The following is a 20,384-nucleotide window of genomic DNA, read 5'->3' as shown; positions in this document are numbered from 1 at the left end:
GGCTTGTCTGTCCGCTATGAGCCCCTGTCGAGTATCCCAAGTGCCCGTACAAGGTGTAGTTTATTCAATTGATCACTAAGACGCATGATTAATCCAACATTTCTTGGAAGCAGAAGGGGCAGATCGTATTGGCTGGTGCAATCGATACCTGGTGCTCGTGTTGAGCCATGACATGGTCACACTGTAATTTATTTCTGCGTACTCCTGTTAATTTGCAACTTTTGTGCACCGTATTATTTTAATTTATTAACATAAATATTTGTCAATTTAGAGCTTTTGGTAGCAAATGTATTATCAAATTGTAGTCAACAACTTTTTGTACATAACCGTAAATTGTAGCACGACCAGGTTGAGACTTATGACGGGTCATTGGAGTGAGGACTTTTCTTTTTGTGGTGTGTTTATCTAGTGACCGTTGGATGATTTATGAAGGAATGCTACAGCCAGAATCACTCGCCCAAGATGACAGCAACTTAACAAAACTTGTGGTCACAAATGTGACAATTTTTGTTCGTGTAAACAGTGTGATGACGTGTATAACTGGTAACTGTGCCGGTAAAGATGATCTGCATCAAAGAAAATGTTGTCATAAAACTTGTTTTCATTGCCAATCATTAAAAAGTCATCCATATAGTGTGTTCGCTTATTAGAATGACATCCTTATAGTGTGTCCGATCATTATAAAGTCATCTATATAGTGTGTCCTCCATGTGGTGTACCCCCTCATTAAAAACTCACCCATGTAATGTTTCCGTATCATCCATAACTTATGTCCGTTGCGGCTGATCTTGTTACAGCCCATTCCAAAAAAGGACATCCTATCAGAAACTCGGAAATATCGGTTATGGGATCGGGTGATATTGGAATTTTTTTATTGGGCATCAAATCGGCAAGGGCACCCATATCGGTTAAGTTTTAGGTTGTCGTGAGAACAATAATTATAGCTCTATTGCCAGTAAAGATTACCAGTCCAGAAGAGTGCCAATTGGAACATGAGTATTGCATAGTACAACGGCTGCACTGGGTTCATCTCATTTGGTCAGCTCGGCTAGACCCGGAAATCTGCAAGTTCAGCGAAGGTATGCACACTAGTCATTGCATATGTATCCAGTACATGCACCATATCCTTTATTAAGGGAGGTAACTTTCTGGTTTGTTTAATTTCAAAATGGATACTGTCAATATTTATCCAATTCCAAGGGGAAATCCAAATCTTGTCATTTATTTGGATCCAAATTATATTGACCGTTGCAATTCTGATAGAAATGTAATTTCTTGATGTGTGCAGATTTCCATTATATCAACACTTGATGCAGTCAAGGTCAAAGGTTTAAGTTTCTATATTTGGTAGTGTTATGGACTAATGGTTTACGCTTTGATGAAGTAGTAATAGTAGTTTGTAGTAGTCATGGTTATGTAGTAAAGCAAAGATTCGTGTGTTATGAATAGCTCTACATAATTACACTGCCCGGCAAAAATGATTTTTACTTTTATGAAGTGGTTGTTTGATTGACCAAATTGGGAATTAAATTGAATCGTATATACAATAATCGAATATGTTTGAAAGCAACGAATTTCAGGCCCAGATTTATCGGTCCATTTTATTATTTGGACCAATGGCGGCGACGTTATCGTAGGTTTTGTTGAAATACAAAGTCGTCTTTTTCCTGGACTGAACTAGACATCACTTTTCGTCTGTCCACCCGTCAGTTCCAAGCAGCTGTTAAATCCGTTTGGCAGATATGGATGCAACTGTTATGGGTGGAAGAAAGGATTTCGAGCTTTTCTATGTATGATAAGATTTTTAGCGCTTGTGAAAAAAAATGATAACTAAGTACTGTAGTTTATTTGTATAATTTATGACAGAGTCCTGGAATACCAGCCCTTATGGATAAAATTATTTCAAGATCTGCAAGGCTTAGTGAAATGAAGCATATAATTACTCAGCAAACACAAAAATGTTTTTAAAACGTTTTACACATTTATTTTTTGGGTTTTGGTTTCGATAAAAATAATAACATTAAATATCGGATGATATAAAGGTCATGTAAACGTTTTAAAACGTTTTGTATGAAAACACGCTACAATAATATTCTTAAAATGTTTTCAACATGTTATTGTAAAATATTTTTGCAAACATTTTTGCCAACTATTTTGTCAACACTTAAATAACATGTTAGAATATTTGCAGTAGATTATCAACAAATGTTTTGAATGTTATGAAAACGTTTTATACCCTTAATATACCCTTTATATAATCCGACATTTAAACGTTTTCTGGCAACCTTTTCTAACCTTTTGCGAATGATGTCGAAAACGTTTTGTGTTTGCTTGGTAGATAGGCTACCCCTGTTTCTTACCTTGTTAGATCTTCATGATTATTAATGCGATAATCCTCACCTCAAAAATGCTATACGGCAATATGTATTTCCTGCCTGTCAACAGACAGGAAATACAATATAGTATAGGGTTTTTCAGTTAATTTAACATTTTTCGTTGTATTTAATATACCGTTAAGTTTGAATTCGTCCATAAAATTTGAAAGTGTCTGTTTATAAACTTAAATTTCGTCTTTGGTCAAATATATTCATATTTTGATCAAAAATATTCATACAATGATCATTTAATTTCGCAAATTCGTCCAATGTAGGGGTTATCAACTTAATGTGTAAATACAGCCTGTCTCAAAAAAAAATTGTGCAAGTGAAAAGCGCCCACTATGGCAATTAGAAAATACCGTTGTGATATGATACTTACATCAACGTCAGGGGCGTAGTCTTAGCTCTCAAATGCCGTTTATTCTGTTCAATTTTCTCGTTTTAATCTCGAGATATGTTTAGTTAACTACGACAGGGTAAAATTACAATTGTGCCACTTTTACTAGGGAAGATCAAGAGGACAAATCAATGATAGCATCAAGTTTATCAAGAGTTCGTTCGTGAAATCAAAAGCATGCATTAATTATACAACAATAAAATTGTTTTTACCGTTTTTACTGTTTTTGCTGTTTTATCATGATGCAGGTATTATATGATTCTCTTTTCCCACTAAATACAGATTACAAGAGAAATAGATATTTCACATTTTGCTGTGAAATTAAAAACATTTGCATGTCAATGATTTTATCATGGTAAAACTGTTTTCTTTGTCACTCAAGACATGTTAAAAGTCAAACAAAAATTGCGTACTTAAAGGATAATGAACGCGTATTACTTGTTGGGGGAGAAATTAGACAAAATAATGCATGCGCGCTATTTTGATGCGTCTTATGCACGAGCCCCGAAAGGGGGAGTGCATTAGACGCATCAACATCAGCTATCATTGATACATGTGCAGCCCTCTTCCCTAGTAAAAGTGGCACAATTGTGATTTTACCCTTTCGTTGTTAACTAAACATATCTCGAGATTAAAACAAGCAAATTGAACAGAACAAACGGCACATGAGAGCTAAGACTGCGCCCTTGACGTTGGTGTAAGCATCATGTCACAACGGGATTTTCTAATTGCCATAGAGGGCGCTTTTCAGTTGCACAATTTTTTTTGAGACAGGCTGTATATTTCGTCTTTGATCAAATTTTATCATATTCTGGTCATTTAATTTCGTCTTTAACATAAAGTATGTAGAAGTAAGCCTACATATTTTCTTTTTTTCTTTCTGTCTTTATTCTTTCACTCTTTCTGTTTTTCATTTTATTTATATATTTCCTTATTTTATTTTTTTATTTTATTTTTTTCGTTATTTCTTTCTTTTCTTTTTTTTTTTTTTTTTTTTTTTTTTTTTTTGTGATTTATTTTTCACATTTTTATATCATATTTCAAACGTGATTGTATGGCCCTCTTTGTCTCGCTGCCATATTATTGTGATAACTGTTATTTGGTCAGAATAAATGTAGACACATTTGTTCGAATCTATATATCAGCAAGGTGAGAACTCAAGATCAGTTGTTCAAATCTAAGCTGCAATACAAAAATGAAGGCCTCCAATGCATTGTTACAACATATGGAGGATGAATTGCTTTGATCAAAGCATGACAATTGATGAACAACGACTAATTATATTTGTGCAAGTACTGTCCATGCAACAGGTGAGACGATTTCAATGCGCTCTTGGACGAAATTAAATGAACATTGTATGAATCTTTTTGATCAAAATATGAATTTATTTGACCAAAGACGAAATTTAAGTTTACAAATAGGCACTTCCAAATTTTATGGACGAATTCAAACTTAACGGGATATTAAATACAAATGTGTTAAATTAACTGAGAAAACCTATAGTTTATGGGATCCAGCGTTCTGTAATACAACTAACTCGTATTTTTTACGTGGATATATTGAACCATAGGAGACTGCCTCATTTCAAATATATAGTTTTAGTTTTGGTTTTGGTTTTGGTCACGTGGTTTCCTATTGTCCTGCCTAACCACTTGAATCATAAGATATCGAACTCATTGTTTCTACCTTTTGTTTAAAACCGAACATTTGTGTCAGTCAGTTTCGGTTTTGGTTTCAGTTTCTTATAAGTGGTGTGGATCGTAAAATTATTTGATTTGAAGTTACCTACTCTAAGTATACAAAAGAAATGTTTAAATTTTGCAGTGCAATATTCACGAACAGAGAAGTCGAACAAAGCAGTCTACATTTGAAAGCATTGATTTAGTTTGAAAGCATTGACTTGAGACTACGAATTAGCTTAAGCTGATTTCACTGTGAAAATATATAGACCATCGAAATATTTCCACAGACATTACAATAGGCACTTGACAGATTATGACTTCAGTGTTATAAACACTGTTATACACAACTCTATTTATGTGCATGTCGCATGACGGAAGATCAATATCATAGAAAGCTGGTTTAAACTAACTTTTATTCAATTTATTTATTGGAGAATAGAGAGAGAGAGAGAGAGATAGAAGATATCGCCAGGGAAAGAGGGTATGTGTGTGAGGGGGAGGGGGTAAGGGTAAGGGAGAAAGAGAAACAGAGGGGAGAGAGCATTGGAAGTGGGAAGGGAAGGAGGGGAGAGGGGGCTCAAGAGTGGAGTGGAATAATAGGGAAGAGTCGATATCGAGTGTGGGGGGGGGAGGAGGAGGTTATATATAGGTGGCGGAGGGAACATAGGTAAGAGGTATGGGTTGTGCTTTCCGGGGAATAATCTAATTCATAATCAAATCATCTACATCATCATGCATCGTTTATATTTCAGACAAATAAACAAAACACCCCCACCCCCACCCCTCAATATATGCACATGATGTCTATGCATAACTTATCAAACGAATCTCGGAACTCGGGTGTAATTTTATGGTGTCATGGAAGTGTGCCACCTACGGCAGAGAGCATCAAAAGTCGTCCGCGTTGATAGATATCGATAATGAAAATGTTAGCACAATAGGCTATTATATACGTATGGTTATAGGCCATTATACTTTTGATTATATATACCCTCTTGTGTCCTCCCAGCACAATAGTGTTATGATTGCATACCAGTTCATCTCCACATTTTAATCCCTTGATTTTTGGTTTCTGAACAATAGAGAAACCAAAACTATATATTTGAAATGAGGGACTGTTAGAATCACAAAATGCCCCTTTACCGTGCGATTCGACACGGTCCAATAAGTTTATTTTGGTTACCAATCACACTTCTTCCCGACCCTTTATAGCCGAATGTATATAGGCGTAGTTGGAGTTATCATCATTATATGTTATTTGAGGTCATATAACATGTATAAGTAAAGATAAGTAGTTTCAAACATTATTATTAAGAGTCATCTAAGGTCAAGATTGTTGGAGTTTTATGATTAACATTATGTCCCCGATCTATGTCGTCATTTCAATGTTTTTTTGGATTTGTATGAAACTTGGTGGACATGATCAACATTATGTACTCCAAACAATGGGGGTCCTTTAAAGTTCATCAGAAATAAGGATATACTTCAGCTACCTTCGACTATATTTATAAATACGTATTTATAAATACGCACGTGACCCGTGGGCACGACATACAAAGACTAGCAAGCGTGACCGAATCCTCATGTCATTGAAAAGGATAGGAATTCTTTAGATAAATATCATTTAAGTATTAATTGAATTGCAAAATTACTGCACAGGGGGAGGGGCTCCAAATTTGTAATATGTTATCAAAAACAGCATTTTGAAAGTATTGGCCAACGGAAAACAATATTTATTGATTTCGTTACTTCCTTGGATTTTAGATCACTGTTTTTAATTCTCAACCAATTTTCATCTGCCCACCTTATACTATTATGTCCCTGAATATCTTATTTAATGGCGCATTCTTTAACTATTATGTTGCTGAATGACATCCATGGGGGCACCCGTTATTCAACACATTCAAGCAAATGATAGCAAATGATGACTAACACACATACACACACATGATTATTAACCAAATTATTTTTAATATAAAACCATGTACAATGCGTTTAATAGAATTCTCACAAATTTATACAACATGCCTTTGCTTTAATAGCAAATTATTTTTAATGGTGATATATACAAAAGATTTACATTTGTACACAAAAAATAATGTAATGACAATTACGTTGAGACATTTAATATTTTAAATTACTATGTTGTTCATCCTTGAACATAATAAACATATCAAAACAGTAAATACCCCCTTAAATAATGGATATTATTAAAAAAGGGGCTATTGTATTAGAAATCTGTAAAATGCGCTGAGGTCCAGATTTGAAAGTTGCACTTACATACAATACAAAAACACTCAGATATCATTACACAGATTTCCTTCTAAATTTATTATAGTGAATACAAGATCAATACAATTTACTGCAACTTTCAAATCTTGGGTAGTTGGGTTACATTGATTTAAATGTACGATGTGACGTCAGTATTTAGTCAATTACTACAAATGAGGTGTCAAAATGTGCAGAAATAAATCCTGCTTCCAACGCATTTGACAGATTTGCAATACAATTGCCCGTTTTTGAATAATGGTCATTATTTAAGGGGGGTTAGTTACTTGTTTTGAGATGTTTATATCTGGATGCATGTATAATGGACTGCAGTAAGGTTGTACAAAAATATTTATACAGAGAGTCGATTGCGGGCCTATATTAATAGCATAATCGTTACAAAATGTTACATCAATCTGGTTAATGTTGGTACTAATTTCGCTGTCTTTTGAAAATGTAAGATATATTGCCAATCTTTGTTACATCATCCTTGCAAACATTATATACTTTAACATTTCTTTACCCAGGGTAGCTCCTTCAATGTCAGTATTTGACATTGAAGGAGCTACCCTGGGTAAAGAAAGTTCAAATAAAATTAAGTATGTACTCAGAATGTACTATGAACTAAAGGTTTTGCTTACGACTCTTACATTTTAAGCACTGTCATGATATGATACCATTGTATAAGAAGCCATGCGACTGGACTGTTGAATAGACATAAAACTCGAAATTACAGCTTTATTACCAGACAGGAACATTGCATGGAACATTAGTGTGTGATCTTTGAGTTTGCCTATAAAAGGGCGGGCAACTACATGCCAAGTGGGGCTATGTACACCATGGGAACAATAGACTACAAAGTGAAAATCACAAGAAACTGAATTTTCAGCACATCATATTGGTGATCTATTGATTCGATGAGGGGATTGCAACAGTCAAGCATAGGCCTTAATATCATGCCCTGTTGACTTGGAAGAAAGAGAACAGTCGAGAAGTTAAAAAACTTTCTAGAACTTAAGATCCCAGTCTGGGACATCTGGGACCAAGGCTAATAATGAAAATAGAGTAGCAAACATTTAACTTATTTCATTAGTTGTGTGTGTACAGTACGTTGGTAGTTTGAAACAGCTAGACTTCTAGGTTCATGCAGTCTGATTAGGTTGTTAAACATCAGAATGCATCAAAAATTAATCCTGTTTTTGGCATTCTAGTGCAAGTCTATACTTCTTGTTTTTAAGATATCAAATGCTTGGAGTGCACCCGGGGAGTCGATTCTGAGTAGCATATATCCGGGAACTAGCGACACCGTCATTACCCTGATCATGCTGCATCTACAAGTATTAAGCTGAAAAGAACACGTAAGCTGGTAAAGATGTCAACACATAACATAACAAGCGGTTTCATATATACTTATAAAGGGTTAACCCCCCCAAACCAAACCAAACCCCCTAAAAACCTGTGAATAGAGGAAACATTTTTCTCAAAGTTTCCCCCTTCTCAAAATAATTTTTCTTTGGTCAAAAATAATCACATTTTCCATAAATGATGCTTCAGAAAAAGTTGCACATTTTAACATCCTATTCATGTAAAGTACAAAACGTTCTCGATATCTACGTGATCAATGTTTTTATGTTTTTGGGCGAAAAATGCAAAGCATTTTTCGTCCTTATTGCGTTGGGTTTTGGCATACTTATTTCCTCACAGCGTTGCAGAATAAAAATAAAATAATCGTGCTGTCTATGTAATCAGGAAACTACAGAGGCGATAGTGTACATTTAAATTTGTCATTACTACTTCATGTTGATATTCAAACAGTGCTATAAAGTTGTCTTACCAAGGAATGTGTTTGTATTAAAAGAAATAATTGTTTTACAACTTGGATGAACTAGAATTACTTTTATGCAAATCCGAAAATTGCAACAGATATTTTTCATTGCTTTAAGATTTAGCGGTATTGCCAGATTGTACGTACAGTTGGGCTACATTAATAGCCTCATTATAGTTTTATTGATACTGGCAAAATACTTGCCTGTATGTGCTTGTTGTTCTGCTTTTAATGATACTTTAAGCACACAGTCAATTAATTTATGTCAACATGACCTTTTTTCATGAGGCTGTGTTTATATAACTGAATTCATGTATACAAACACAACCTTGAGTAAATTAAAAAGTACTTAAGGGATTTGGAATGGGCGTTTCGATAGTATTTTTGTGGGACATGAGAGCACATCAGACATTATGGAATTGCATTCCTAATACGAAGAATGTCTTTCTGATATCAAATAATTTTCATTTTTTGAAAATCACGATGTAATAGGCCTACAAATTTTATGACAAATTATTAAAATTTGATATTTTTTCATATTTTTGATATATAACAGTCTTCGAAGTAAATTTTATAAATCTAATGACATACCGTAGAAACCCGTCTACAAGGAATAGTAGCGACTGTGATGATAGCATATTTCACGCTAGCGCCCTCCACAATATTATATCATTATGGAATTTGAGCGAATCATTTACCGACACAAGCAGGTATACAATGTATTATTTTATCTTTATTTCGCATCTCACGAGCATAGCTCACTTGGCAAGGCATAAGACTTTGGTTCTTTAGATCGGAAGATGGTGAGTTCGAGCCTCATCACGGTCACACAAACCTTTATAAACAAAATATTGTTCAAACTTTTCATTTATATTTTCTTGCATTTTCTAAAGACTCCTTTCGTGATCATTTTTTTTTTCATATTTAGTTTAATTTATTATATTGTTTTTCTTTTATTGTTTCTTTTCTTTGTCTTTTTTCTTGTTTAATTTTATTTTTTCTTTATTTTTCTTTGATTCATATAATATTGGCAGGATAAGGAGAGGGGGAACTAAAGACCCATTCAGTGATTTGCTCATCCGGACGATCGTAAAAATCATCAAAATTCACCTTTGTCATTGTCATAGATGTGGTAACATAGCCTAGCTCGAGATACTCTAGCTAAAATACAGGTTTACATTTACTATCTTACATTATCTTGCTGTATTTCAGCTAGAGCTCCAAACGACAAGCTTCCGGGTTTTTTTGGAGAACAATACTGTTACGTAAGATGAAGAAGAAACCCGCCTCGGAGCCCGCCCTACTTATTATTTCATTGTACTTATTGCAATTTGCCTCGACACATTACGTAATCAACACAAAGCTTTTGTGAGGATTAGTGAGTGGATAAGAAATTGACAGTGGAGGATACGATGGACACGCCGATTGTTAGTTGTCAATCATGAATTGCCGCAACGTATTAATATTTTACTGCATGGCATTCCGCAAACACCAAGACAAATTATGCCGTATTTTTCCAAAGATCATCTCATATGAAGTAAGCTGAATGCGATCTGTACTTTTGTAACATTCCGATCGCTTTTGATCACCTATTATCGGCGAATTTGCTTGAAAACACGTGAGTTCATGTTGTGTAAACATAATTAGCATAGACACAAATGAAATTACGATGCAATACAATGCAATTTGAATGCGCAGCAGATCTATAGAAATAACTTTGCCCGGTTTCATGCAGAATTAGACCCTGTCTGACATAGCCTGCTAGTGGTTCAGCAGAAAACCGTGTGACACATAGGCCTAATATACATTTGGCTACATTTTATTATACGATAAATACGAATTTATTAAACATGGTAACAAATATTCTCTAGCAGATCGGTTATACGATGGAACTGGTAGGTATAGGCCTATTATAAATTCGGGATATTAAATATCTTTAATATCTCGGACCTTTCATCTCTCCACATCGATTGTGACCTATAATCCCCGACATTGCCCTTATGAACTCACATCCTCCTGTTTTATTTCAATACGCTGGCGAAGTTACGTAATAATCGGATTAACTACCATAGCAATAGGTGAAAACAATTTTTGAATATACCGCGTTATACACTGATACGGTACCTCTTCATTGAACCATATCATGCTGCACCTGTAAGATTAGTATCTTTGAAAAGACCAGTATTGTATTCAATCTATGATTGCAGACATACACAGTACAGGTGATGAGTGTAACCTGCTTGTAGCGCAGCGCGATATGTTCAAAATTGTTTTCACCTATTGCTATGGTAATTAATCCGATTAATTACGCAACTTCACCAGCGTATAATGGCCGAATAAATTCCGACCATCACTTGGCTTGTTGGATTCGTCTATACTACAATTCGCTGTCGAAGTGACGTAATAATCGCAATAACTACCATCAAGCAGATTGCACTAATCACCCGCGTATGTCACCAAACATAGATTGAATACCACTCTTTTCATAATACTAATCTTACATGGCGAGTGATTAGCATTTCTTTGACAACTATGGTTTAATGCATAGGTGCCACGTGAACGATGAAGTGCAGGGCTATTCGAAATTGTATTCATCAATTGCTATGGTAGTTAATCCGATTAATTACGTCACATCGACAGCGAATAGCCTATGAGTATGGGTTCAAGTGGAACAAAAATTGTGTATGTCCATTGCTAGCTATGGTAATTAATCATGTTAGTGTTTACATCACTACTTCGGTGAAGACAAGAGAAGTGTGCCTTCTCTACCAACGCCTGTGATATAACAGGTGCAAGCGAAACAAAATTGAATGACCAGAATAGTTTCCTTTGTCAGATGAATTGATTGAAGTTTTTGAAGACACTCTATTCTTGATGGGACAATAGATTCAAATATGGAATAATTATTATTCCTCATCTATTTTTTTTATTTAAAAAACTGCAATTGTGGCAACAGAACAATATTTATTTTGATTTCATTTCAAGTAGAAACAAAATCGTGCTTAAGCCAAAAACGCACCCTACCTACCATTCCTCAAGAATTGGGATGGCACAAAGGTGCAACATAGGTTTTTATTGTAAAGACGAGGACAGACAAGTAGTTACAACACATCTGTCTAACCGTGGGTTTCGCTATTATTTAGAATAAATGCTTTTACTAGTTTCTATAAAACCACAAAATTACTAAAAAAACTATTAAAAAAACTATAAAAAAAAACAAAACAAAAAACACCTAAAATTAAAAGTAGAAAGGTAGATTTGAAGAAAGATAAAAAGAACATGTCAAAAGTTAAAAGTAAACGAGAATGAAAAAACGGAACCGGTGCCCGGACCATGCTCTCTTCAGCATGTCTTCAGTTCCAAAGTCTGACGCTCTATCAATTGAGCTATACGATCCTGATATACGAAACAGTCGTTATTATGTCAATACAATTGATTGGTGTTACAACATACTTAGATGGAATGCATAGCCACCCAGTGCCAGTATATATTTGCTCAAACTCCAAATACAAAAAGCAACCAATTTTATTGAGGGCGTTTCTTAGGTATATCCTTGTAGACGGGGTTTTACGGTATTCTTAAAGTGTATGTAGCTGCGAGGAAAAGCCGATCAATTGACAAATTTTGACCTTTCATATTGAAAATATGGACTTTTTCCCAAAATTACCTAATTTTTTTGTGTTTTGGGAAAAGATCCATATCTTCAATACGAAAGGTCAAAATTTTCAATTGATCGTCGGCTTTTTCATCCCACCTACATACACTTTAAGTAAAAATCATCATTTGCGAATTTCAAAAAATTATTTTATATCAAAAGGAAATTCTTCGTATTCAGAATGCAATTCAACATGTCTGATGTGCTCTAATGTCCCACAATAAATACTGTCCGAACGTTCATACCCCATCCCTTAAATGGGGGGAAACTTAGGCAGGCGATAAAGAGAAAATATATTTACTTTACCACTTATGGATCCTGTCAAGTGATCCTGTCAAGTGAGACTTAATGTCTGTTAAGTGAGGGCTGTTATTTGAACAGTTATGGGATTACTTACGTTTATGAACATAGAGGATGTTACGCTTATGAACATGATTTTCAACATTGTTAAGGGTACTACACCCTGTCAATTTTGTGCCTATTTTTGCATTTTTCTCAAAAATTGTAGCACATTGGTAACAAGTAAGATATGTATATTATAGGGGCAAGGACTACAACTACTGTACTGAAAATTCAGCAACTCAAAGCAAGTAGTTATTGATTTATTGATCAAATATTGGTTTTCCCTCATTTTTGACTGTAACTCCACAACTGTTGTCTGTGCTGAAATAAAATTTCCAGTGCAGTAGTTGTAGTCATTGCCCCTATAATATACATATCTTACTTGTCCCCAATGCGCTATAATTTTTGAGAAAATGCAAAATGGGCACAAAATTGGGCAGGAGTGTAGTACCCTTAACAATATTGCTAGTATGTCAACAAATGAAAGTTCTGTAATTTGTTGAAATTCTTTAATGCTAAATTATTTTGAATGTCATCAAATTGTAAATCTCTAGTTACATTTTCGATGTATTAACAACTAGCTATGTAGCAAAGACGTTAACTTCATGTACAAAACATTAACGCTCTTATTTTGTAAACATTGTATACCCATAGCTACATTAATCAACAATAAATGTTCTGTATTATTGTTCCTTATTCGTTTGTAAACACTTTATTTCATAAACATAGGATACCCAAAGCTACTTATTATGTTAACAATGAACGTTCATTGACTGTTAGGCTAAGTAAACGTTACAGGATAATATGTATTCAAATTCTGCCTCAAGGTTCCTGCTTAAATTGTGTTTAAGAATCAACTAAGATTTATTTGGCCCACCTTTTGCCAGTAAATAGGCTGTCATGAATTATCCAGTGTATTTTTATTATACGTGCCCGGTCTTATCACTTGGTACACAATAGCTCACCAATCTGAAAGCCTGTTTTAATCACAATGGTCAGAATTAAATAGCCAAAATGATTAGACAAATAGGCTACACTGTCCATACACTGAGTACAGTCTCTAGGCAAAATCATAGGCTAAGTACCGTAGTCCTTGTCATTTGAGGTACGTAAAAACATACTCATTATGATCGATGCGAATTATAGAAACAGTTCAAACAATAAAATAACTACACCTTTGTCTTGACACTTCCTCATTTGTTCGCCCTGTTCCTTTTTAAAGGAATTTTTATTATTGATTCGTTTACATATATATAAGAGCTTTTAAAGCGCTATTTCAAAATGATCAAAGCGCTAAGTGATACACTGCAAAAACAAGAGAATGAACAAAAGCAAAGAGTCAAAAAGGATAATAATGAGATTTTTTAAATGTTGCCACCGAGGGTGCCTCCCTGATGTTAGGCGGGAGGCAGTTCCACAACGCTGGACCATCGGAACGAAAAGACTTATCACCACTGCGATTTTTACCGATGTGAGTGTTCAGCCTGAGAAGACTGGTATCCATAGAGGATCTTGTGACGGGTCCAGATGAGCGTGTTCTGTATGAGAGTAATTCCGTGAGGTATGAAGGAGCAGATTCATGCAAACATTTGAAGACGTACAGACAGAGTTTGAATTTGATTCGATCTCTTACTGGCAACCAGTGAAGGTCATGCATTAATGGTGTGGGGCTATCATTCAAGTCTGGCGGCATAGAATATGAGTTTGGCTGCTTTGTGTTGGAGGGACTGCAAACGATCATTTTGATTTTGCTCTATAGAGGAGAGCATTCCCGGTGTTAAGGCGTGATATCACGAGAGCTTGCACAACTGTGTGAAGTGTTTTGTGGTCCAAAAAGCGACGATATCGGCGAATATTACGGAGCTGGAAATTGATTGAAGAAATCATGCTATTAATGTGAGGAGTCATTGTTAGGCGAGAGTCAAACACTGTGCCCAAGTTCCGAACATTATCAGATGGTTTAATGACACTGTCTCCCACATTAAGTTGCAATGGCGGAAGTTTACTAAGACCTTGAGAAGTACCGGCTATGAAGTATTCAGTTTTACTGTTGTTAAGTTTCAATTTGTTCACGCACATCCAGTCTTTGAGTTCTGAGATACAGGTTTCAAGTTTGTGAAGAGCCATCTTGTGAGCGTTAAGATCCCTAGGATTGAACGATATGTATAGCTGTGTATCATCCGCGAATTCATGGTAACTGAGTCTGTGTTTATGTATATTCTCACCGATGGGCAGTGTATAGATGATATCGATGAACATGAGTGGACCGATAACCGAGCCTTGAATAGTCAAGTGAACGCTTTCATTTCTTTAATTTCATGTGTACGATAACACAGTCACCCATGCAATCATCTTTCAGTATAAAACAACATTTTGAAACATCTGCTGATTAAAAACTTCAAAGAAATTCTCATTCGTGTTAAAATTAATTCAACGAATCATTGTTTGTAATTGTACTGCGTTATGGTTACATGGGCAACAGAGGGATCAGAGACAGAAAGGCAACGGAAAAGAAACCAATTAAATCAATCATAACATTGATATCGAGAACGTTTTGTACATTAAATGTATGGCATGTTGAAAAATGCAACTTTTTGGAAAGCATCATTTTTGGAAAATGTGATTGTTTTTGACCAATGAAATTGTTTTTGATAATGGGACAACTTCGGAAGGGTAGCAAAACGATTTTTCTATTCACAGCTTTTTGAATGTTTCAAATCAACAAAATCAAGTTATGCAAAGAAATGTTTTATAATTTTAGGGGGAGTTATTTCTTTTGAAACCTGTAGTATTGTTTCTGTAAGACATAATACAGAGCATAAGTGTTTTTACTTTTTGTCTAATATTGGCCAGATTCTTAGAGTTAATTTTTCATTACCAGTCAGATCAAAGAAAATGTTCACTATCGAAGGCTATTTCAAAATTGTATGTTTTTGTAATGCATGCTATGGTAGGTGTAATTTGTTTGGCACATTAAAGTCATAACATAATACGATTACTTACATGATACATACTAAACAATGATAGTATTATAATACATCTATGATGTTTTTTAAAGCCTGTACGAGTACGGGTATGCTATTTTTCACACTAAAATACAAATACTGTAAAAATGAAATTCAAGGTCCTTGAAAGTATAGTGTTGTTACCAAAATATCGATCCTATGTGGTCCGTACCCGGGGTCCGTTCCCACAAAATCCGCAACATTTCAAGATTTAACATTTTGATATAGTTTTCAATTATTGTCATAGTTGTCAATTTGTGTAATGATTAGAATGTATTTTGTATGCACCATGTATAGGCCTACTGTTGAAAATATGGTTAAATTTTCAAGGGTTTCAAAGCTGATCTTTTCAATACACAGCACAGAATAGACAATCAATTACAAAAGACAACACTGATTTATTCAGTAATCCTGGATATTACATCAAAACACACTTAAAAGCTAATTTAAGATATTTTTTAATTTGTTATACGGTATGTATATCTTAAAGGCTTTTATCGCAATAATAGGACTATTGAATTTTTTTGTTCAACATGATTGGACCAAAAGGTTAGAAAAGGTTGTCAGAAATCGTTTAAATGTCGGGTTATTATATAAAGGGTATAAAATGTTCTCATAACATTCAAAAACATTTGTTGATAACCTACTGCAAAACAAAAAATGTTTGCAAAAACATTTTACACTAACATTTTGAAAACATTTTTTTAAAAATATTGTTGTAGTGTGTTTTCATACAAAACGTTTTAAAACGTTTCCATGACCTTTATATAACCCGACATTTACGTTTTTATCTAAACCAAAACCCAAAATATAACATGTTTAAAATCATTTTTGTGTTTGCTGGGGCCAGACCAATAAACTGAAGCAATAATGTAGGTAATGAAAGTCTTGTCTTATTTTCAAGGCATTTCTCTATGATCACATAAACATTGCACCTTAGTCTTTCAAACAACACGGCAACTTTCATTACTTACTGACCGCCCTCGTATAAATGATATATTTTTGAATACATACGTAAGGTAAATGGTTTTAATCTGGGTTATCCGTCTTTTAATACTGCAATATACATTTTCGAATATGAGAGCTTATTAAAAAAAAATAGAACGAATGATATACAGACCGATTGTTTTCTAGTTTTGTATACAGACCGATTGTTTAAAACAATTTTTGTTTTGGGTATAAATAAGATATTGTGAACACACAATTTCTTACGAGAGACCGTTATTCGGAAAGTAAAATAAGGTCTTAAAACAGTCCGCGTTTGCGTCGCTTTGCATCAGTCTGACTACAGGGGGTGACTTACACAGTCAGTATTATGTTTTAATTAGTTGGGACTTCATTGATACTAGCAAGAGTGCAATAGCATGATGATTAAGCAAAATGAGCCGTGTGTCGACAAAACGATTTATGGTATTGGCAAAATAAATGGTCACATAATAATATTAAGAATCTCTGAAACGGTATTAATCATATTAATGGATGTTGTTGTTGCCCAATAAATACAACCGAATGATTGCCACAATTAATTTTGTTATTGACAAACAACTCATAAATAATAATAATAATAATAATAATAATAATAATAATAATAATAATAATAATAATGATAATGATAATGATAATAATAATAATAATAATAATAATAATAATAATAATAATAATAATAATAATAATAATAATAATAATAATAATAATAATAATAATAATAATAATGATAATGATAATGATAATAATAATAATAATAATAATACTAATAATAATAATAATAATATAATAATAATAATAATAATAATAATAATAATAATAATAATCATTTATTAGCTTTTTCACGCTTTGCTTATTTCAAACATTTTTCAAATATTTTTACCAACGCAATTACATTGACATACTCGTATAAAATATGCAAACAGTACACAGCTATAGGTTATATCACCATGCATGGCGTGAGAATAAACCTTAGCTCTAACATAAAAAAAAGTACATTAACATGAGAAATATGAACAATACATATGAGTACATTTTTTCTTTGAAACCAAAATGTTCCAAGTATATGAACTATTTACATTTTGTTACAATAATGAACAATTCCTTAGGTCTTGCTTCTTCTGTTTATCAGCAAGATTTATTTTATTATCTCTGGTTTAGTCACTTCGAGCACACTTTTAAAACATACACATACGCACAGTACTTCTCCTTCCACGCGTGTCTAACGAAATAGCATCATAACACACCAATACGCTTTCACCCCCACGCTTAAACAGACACACCCCAACCCGCCCCAAACACACCCATCCCACAGCCTAAACTTCCAACGTACATACTTGCCACACGTATACTGACCAAAGCACCCCACATATATCCCCAAATGCAAACACACCCCTTACATTCACAGTCACACCCCGTCACGGTCACCCCTTACACACACCATGACGAACAAAGAACGGGGCACATAACACATTTTTCTGTCGCTTCCTCATATTCAGATTCAAATCAAGCTCTACCCCAGGAATCGACCATTAACTTGATAAACCCGCCACTTGAGTGGGATGTGTGTTTAGGCATTACACCGACAATATCTATGGGCTGAAACCCAACATCTCTCTCATCAGTGGCGCAGCGTCATAGGGCACGGGGAGGCACGCGTCCCAGAGCACAGTCCAAATTTGGCAAATAAACTGGGCTCAAGAGACCAGGTAATCAACTGACACAACAGCAAAATACACTGACACGGAACAGCTTCATGGACCTCATTCACAGGCGAATAATTGGCATCCAGCAAAAGAAATATGTGAGTAAGTGGAATAATGTGGAACAAGACCTGTTTCTTGAAGAAAGTGTGTGAAAAGGTTAAGCCGTAGAAGTGAGGATGTAACAGGATTAACTACCATGGCAATAAATGAATACAATGTTTGATATATCGCCATGCACTAGAAGCAGGTTGCACTTATCACCTGTGTATGTCTGCAATCATAGATTGAATACAATACCGCTCTTTTCAAATATACTTATGTTAGTTGATATAAATTAATTTACTAGTGGAAATCATTGGTCAAGCTTAAGTTTTCTTAAGTGACCCTCCCTCCCGTTGATATGATGTTGATATGATGGCGTTATGGCTCGACTGGCTCCAATCAGGCTGGCATTGGCAAAGCGAGGCAAAATATTTTAATTATATTTTCACAGTATTCAAAGCTTATTTGCTAGGTAAATGTAAGGACCATCTAACTGAGACTTGGTACGTATGCAGTACAAGTACAATACAAGCAAATTATGTTTTGCATTTTGATAATTTCAATCTGCAATTTTCATTAAATTAGTCCTAATGCAGATAAAACTTTAACATAATTTGCCTATTGTTTTTGTACTACATATGTACCAAGTTTCAGTCCTTACAGCTATCCAGCAAATTAACTTTGAATACTGGGATAATTAAAAACTTTTGCCTCGCTTTCAGGTTTCCGTTTCGCTAATTCCGGCCTGATTGCAGTTAGCCGAACCAAAACGCCATCAACGGCAGAAATGGACCAATTATAAGAAAAAAATATTGCCCATGCCTAACTAGCACACACATAATAACAACGCATATAATTCTGTCAGGCGCCGGCATTCTCATTGGAATAAAGTGAGCGTGTATTAGAGATCACAGGACTAAAGTATTTAGCCTGTAATTACCTAGAGACTGTCCCATATATTAGTATACATCACCAGTCGTTACCCACGGATCCGAGGGAGGGTGTAGTAATTACCTTGTTCGATCAGATAAAGTGTCTCTGAGGAAAGGCACATCATTGTATAGTTGGACGCTATACAAGATTTACAAAACAATCAAAAGTTACTTACAAGTCAATTTTATTGAAAAATTAAATTAGGAAGTTGAACATAGTCCCGAACATTGTCAATACCTGAAAATCACTTATACGTAGACCTATATCTTAGCTCTCCCGGGCGATGCAATAATATCATCAGATCACGGACAAGGAGTTAAAATATTGAAAAGAAGCAGATGAAAATAAAACATACACCCGCTTACGATCAATCGCACTAGATCAATGGATTTGGTTATTTAGGACGGGTTCACACATCATGTATGTACTTGCATTCAAACTCTCAGTCAAAACTTATTTTCAGAACACAGGTTTACCCATATGAACGTCACATTTAATTAAGGCAATTAATCCAAGAAAGCACTCTAAATACAGTAATCACATTTTTACACTATACATATCTGTACACAGCTAGCTCGACTTTTACTTCATGGAGTACCTAAGCTGGTCCCAGAAATTTGTGTTTTATAGCTGCGCTTCGCTGAAGTATACTACATGTATATGCGGGATAATATGATGAACACGGGCTAAGACCAATGAACTAAATGATACGGAATTACTTTGTATGTATTAATGTAAAAACACTCAGACACCTATAGAAATGCTGTGTGTAAACACAAATTTCTGGACACCATATTTTGGAATCTATGTAGAATAAGTCTGTGTGACATCTTAGAAAATAGTAGATAATAAATTTCATAGTGGGTTTGAGTTGACCATGTTGACGTACTCTCCGTCTAGTTTACAATGCCCGTCCTCCATTACACTGAGTCTCACCTGCGAAGAGAATTAGTGCCACAAAAATGTCAAAATTTCTGTCAGGAAAAGTCATTCATTACCAATTATTTAAATAAAACATTTAAGTTGGAAACTGTTTTTGGTCATATTACTATTAATTAATGTAATGCATAACTAAGACGTACTTTCACTCCGAAGGTACCGTTTCTTATCCGCCATTTTTGTTTTCTCAGTCGATTTGACCTTTTGAGGTCATTTAGTAGACTTGCT

General features: G+C 34.6%; 1 protein-coding gene across 4 annotated transcripts in view; it reads right to left on the bottom strand.

The window, feature by feature from the left end:
• Nucleotides 1-17,393: 17,393 nt before the first annotated feature.
• Nucleotides 17,394-20,384, bottom strand: part of LOC140151202 (PDF receptor-like) — a 280,133-nt gene continuing 277,142 nt past the window's right edge. For 3 of the 4 annotated variants that reach the window (XM_072173457.1, XM_072173458.1, XM_072173459.1), the window contains one exon: nucleotides 17,394-20,153. In XM_072173457.1, the coding sequence (XP_072029558.1) occupies nucleotides 20,119-20,153 (35 nt within the window). In that variant the 3' untranslated portion in view covers nucleotides 17,394-20,118. The remainder of the gene's footprint in view (nucleotides 20,154-20,384) is intronic. The other variant, XM_072173456.1, reaches the window with a different exon arrangement.

Source organism: Amphiura filiformis, chromosome 4 (genome assembly GCF_039555335.1).
Source record: "Amphiura filiformis chromosome 4, Afil_fr2py, whole genome shotgun sequence".
Taxonomy (NCBI): Eukaryota; Metazoa; Echinodermata; class Ophiuroidea; order Amphilepidida; family Amphiuridae; genus Amphiura; species Amphiura filiformis.
Note: the sequence above shows the minus strand (reverse complement) of the source record. Positions and strands in the feature narration are given on the sequence as shown.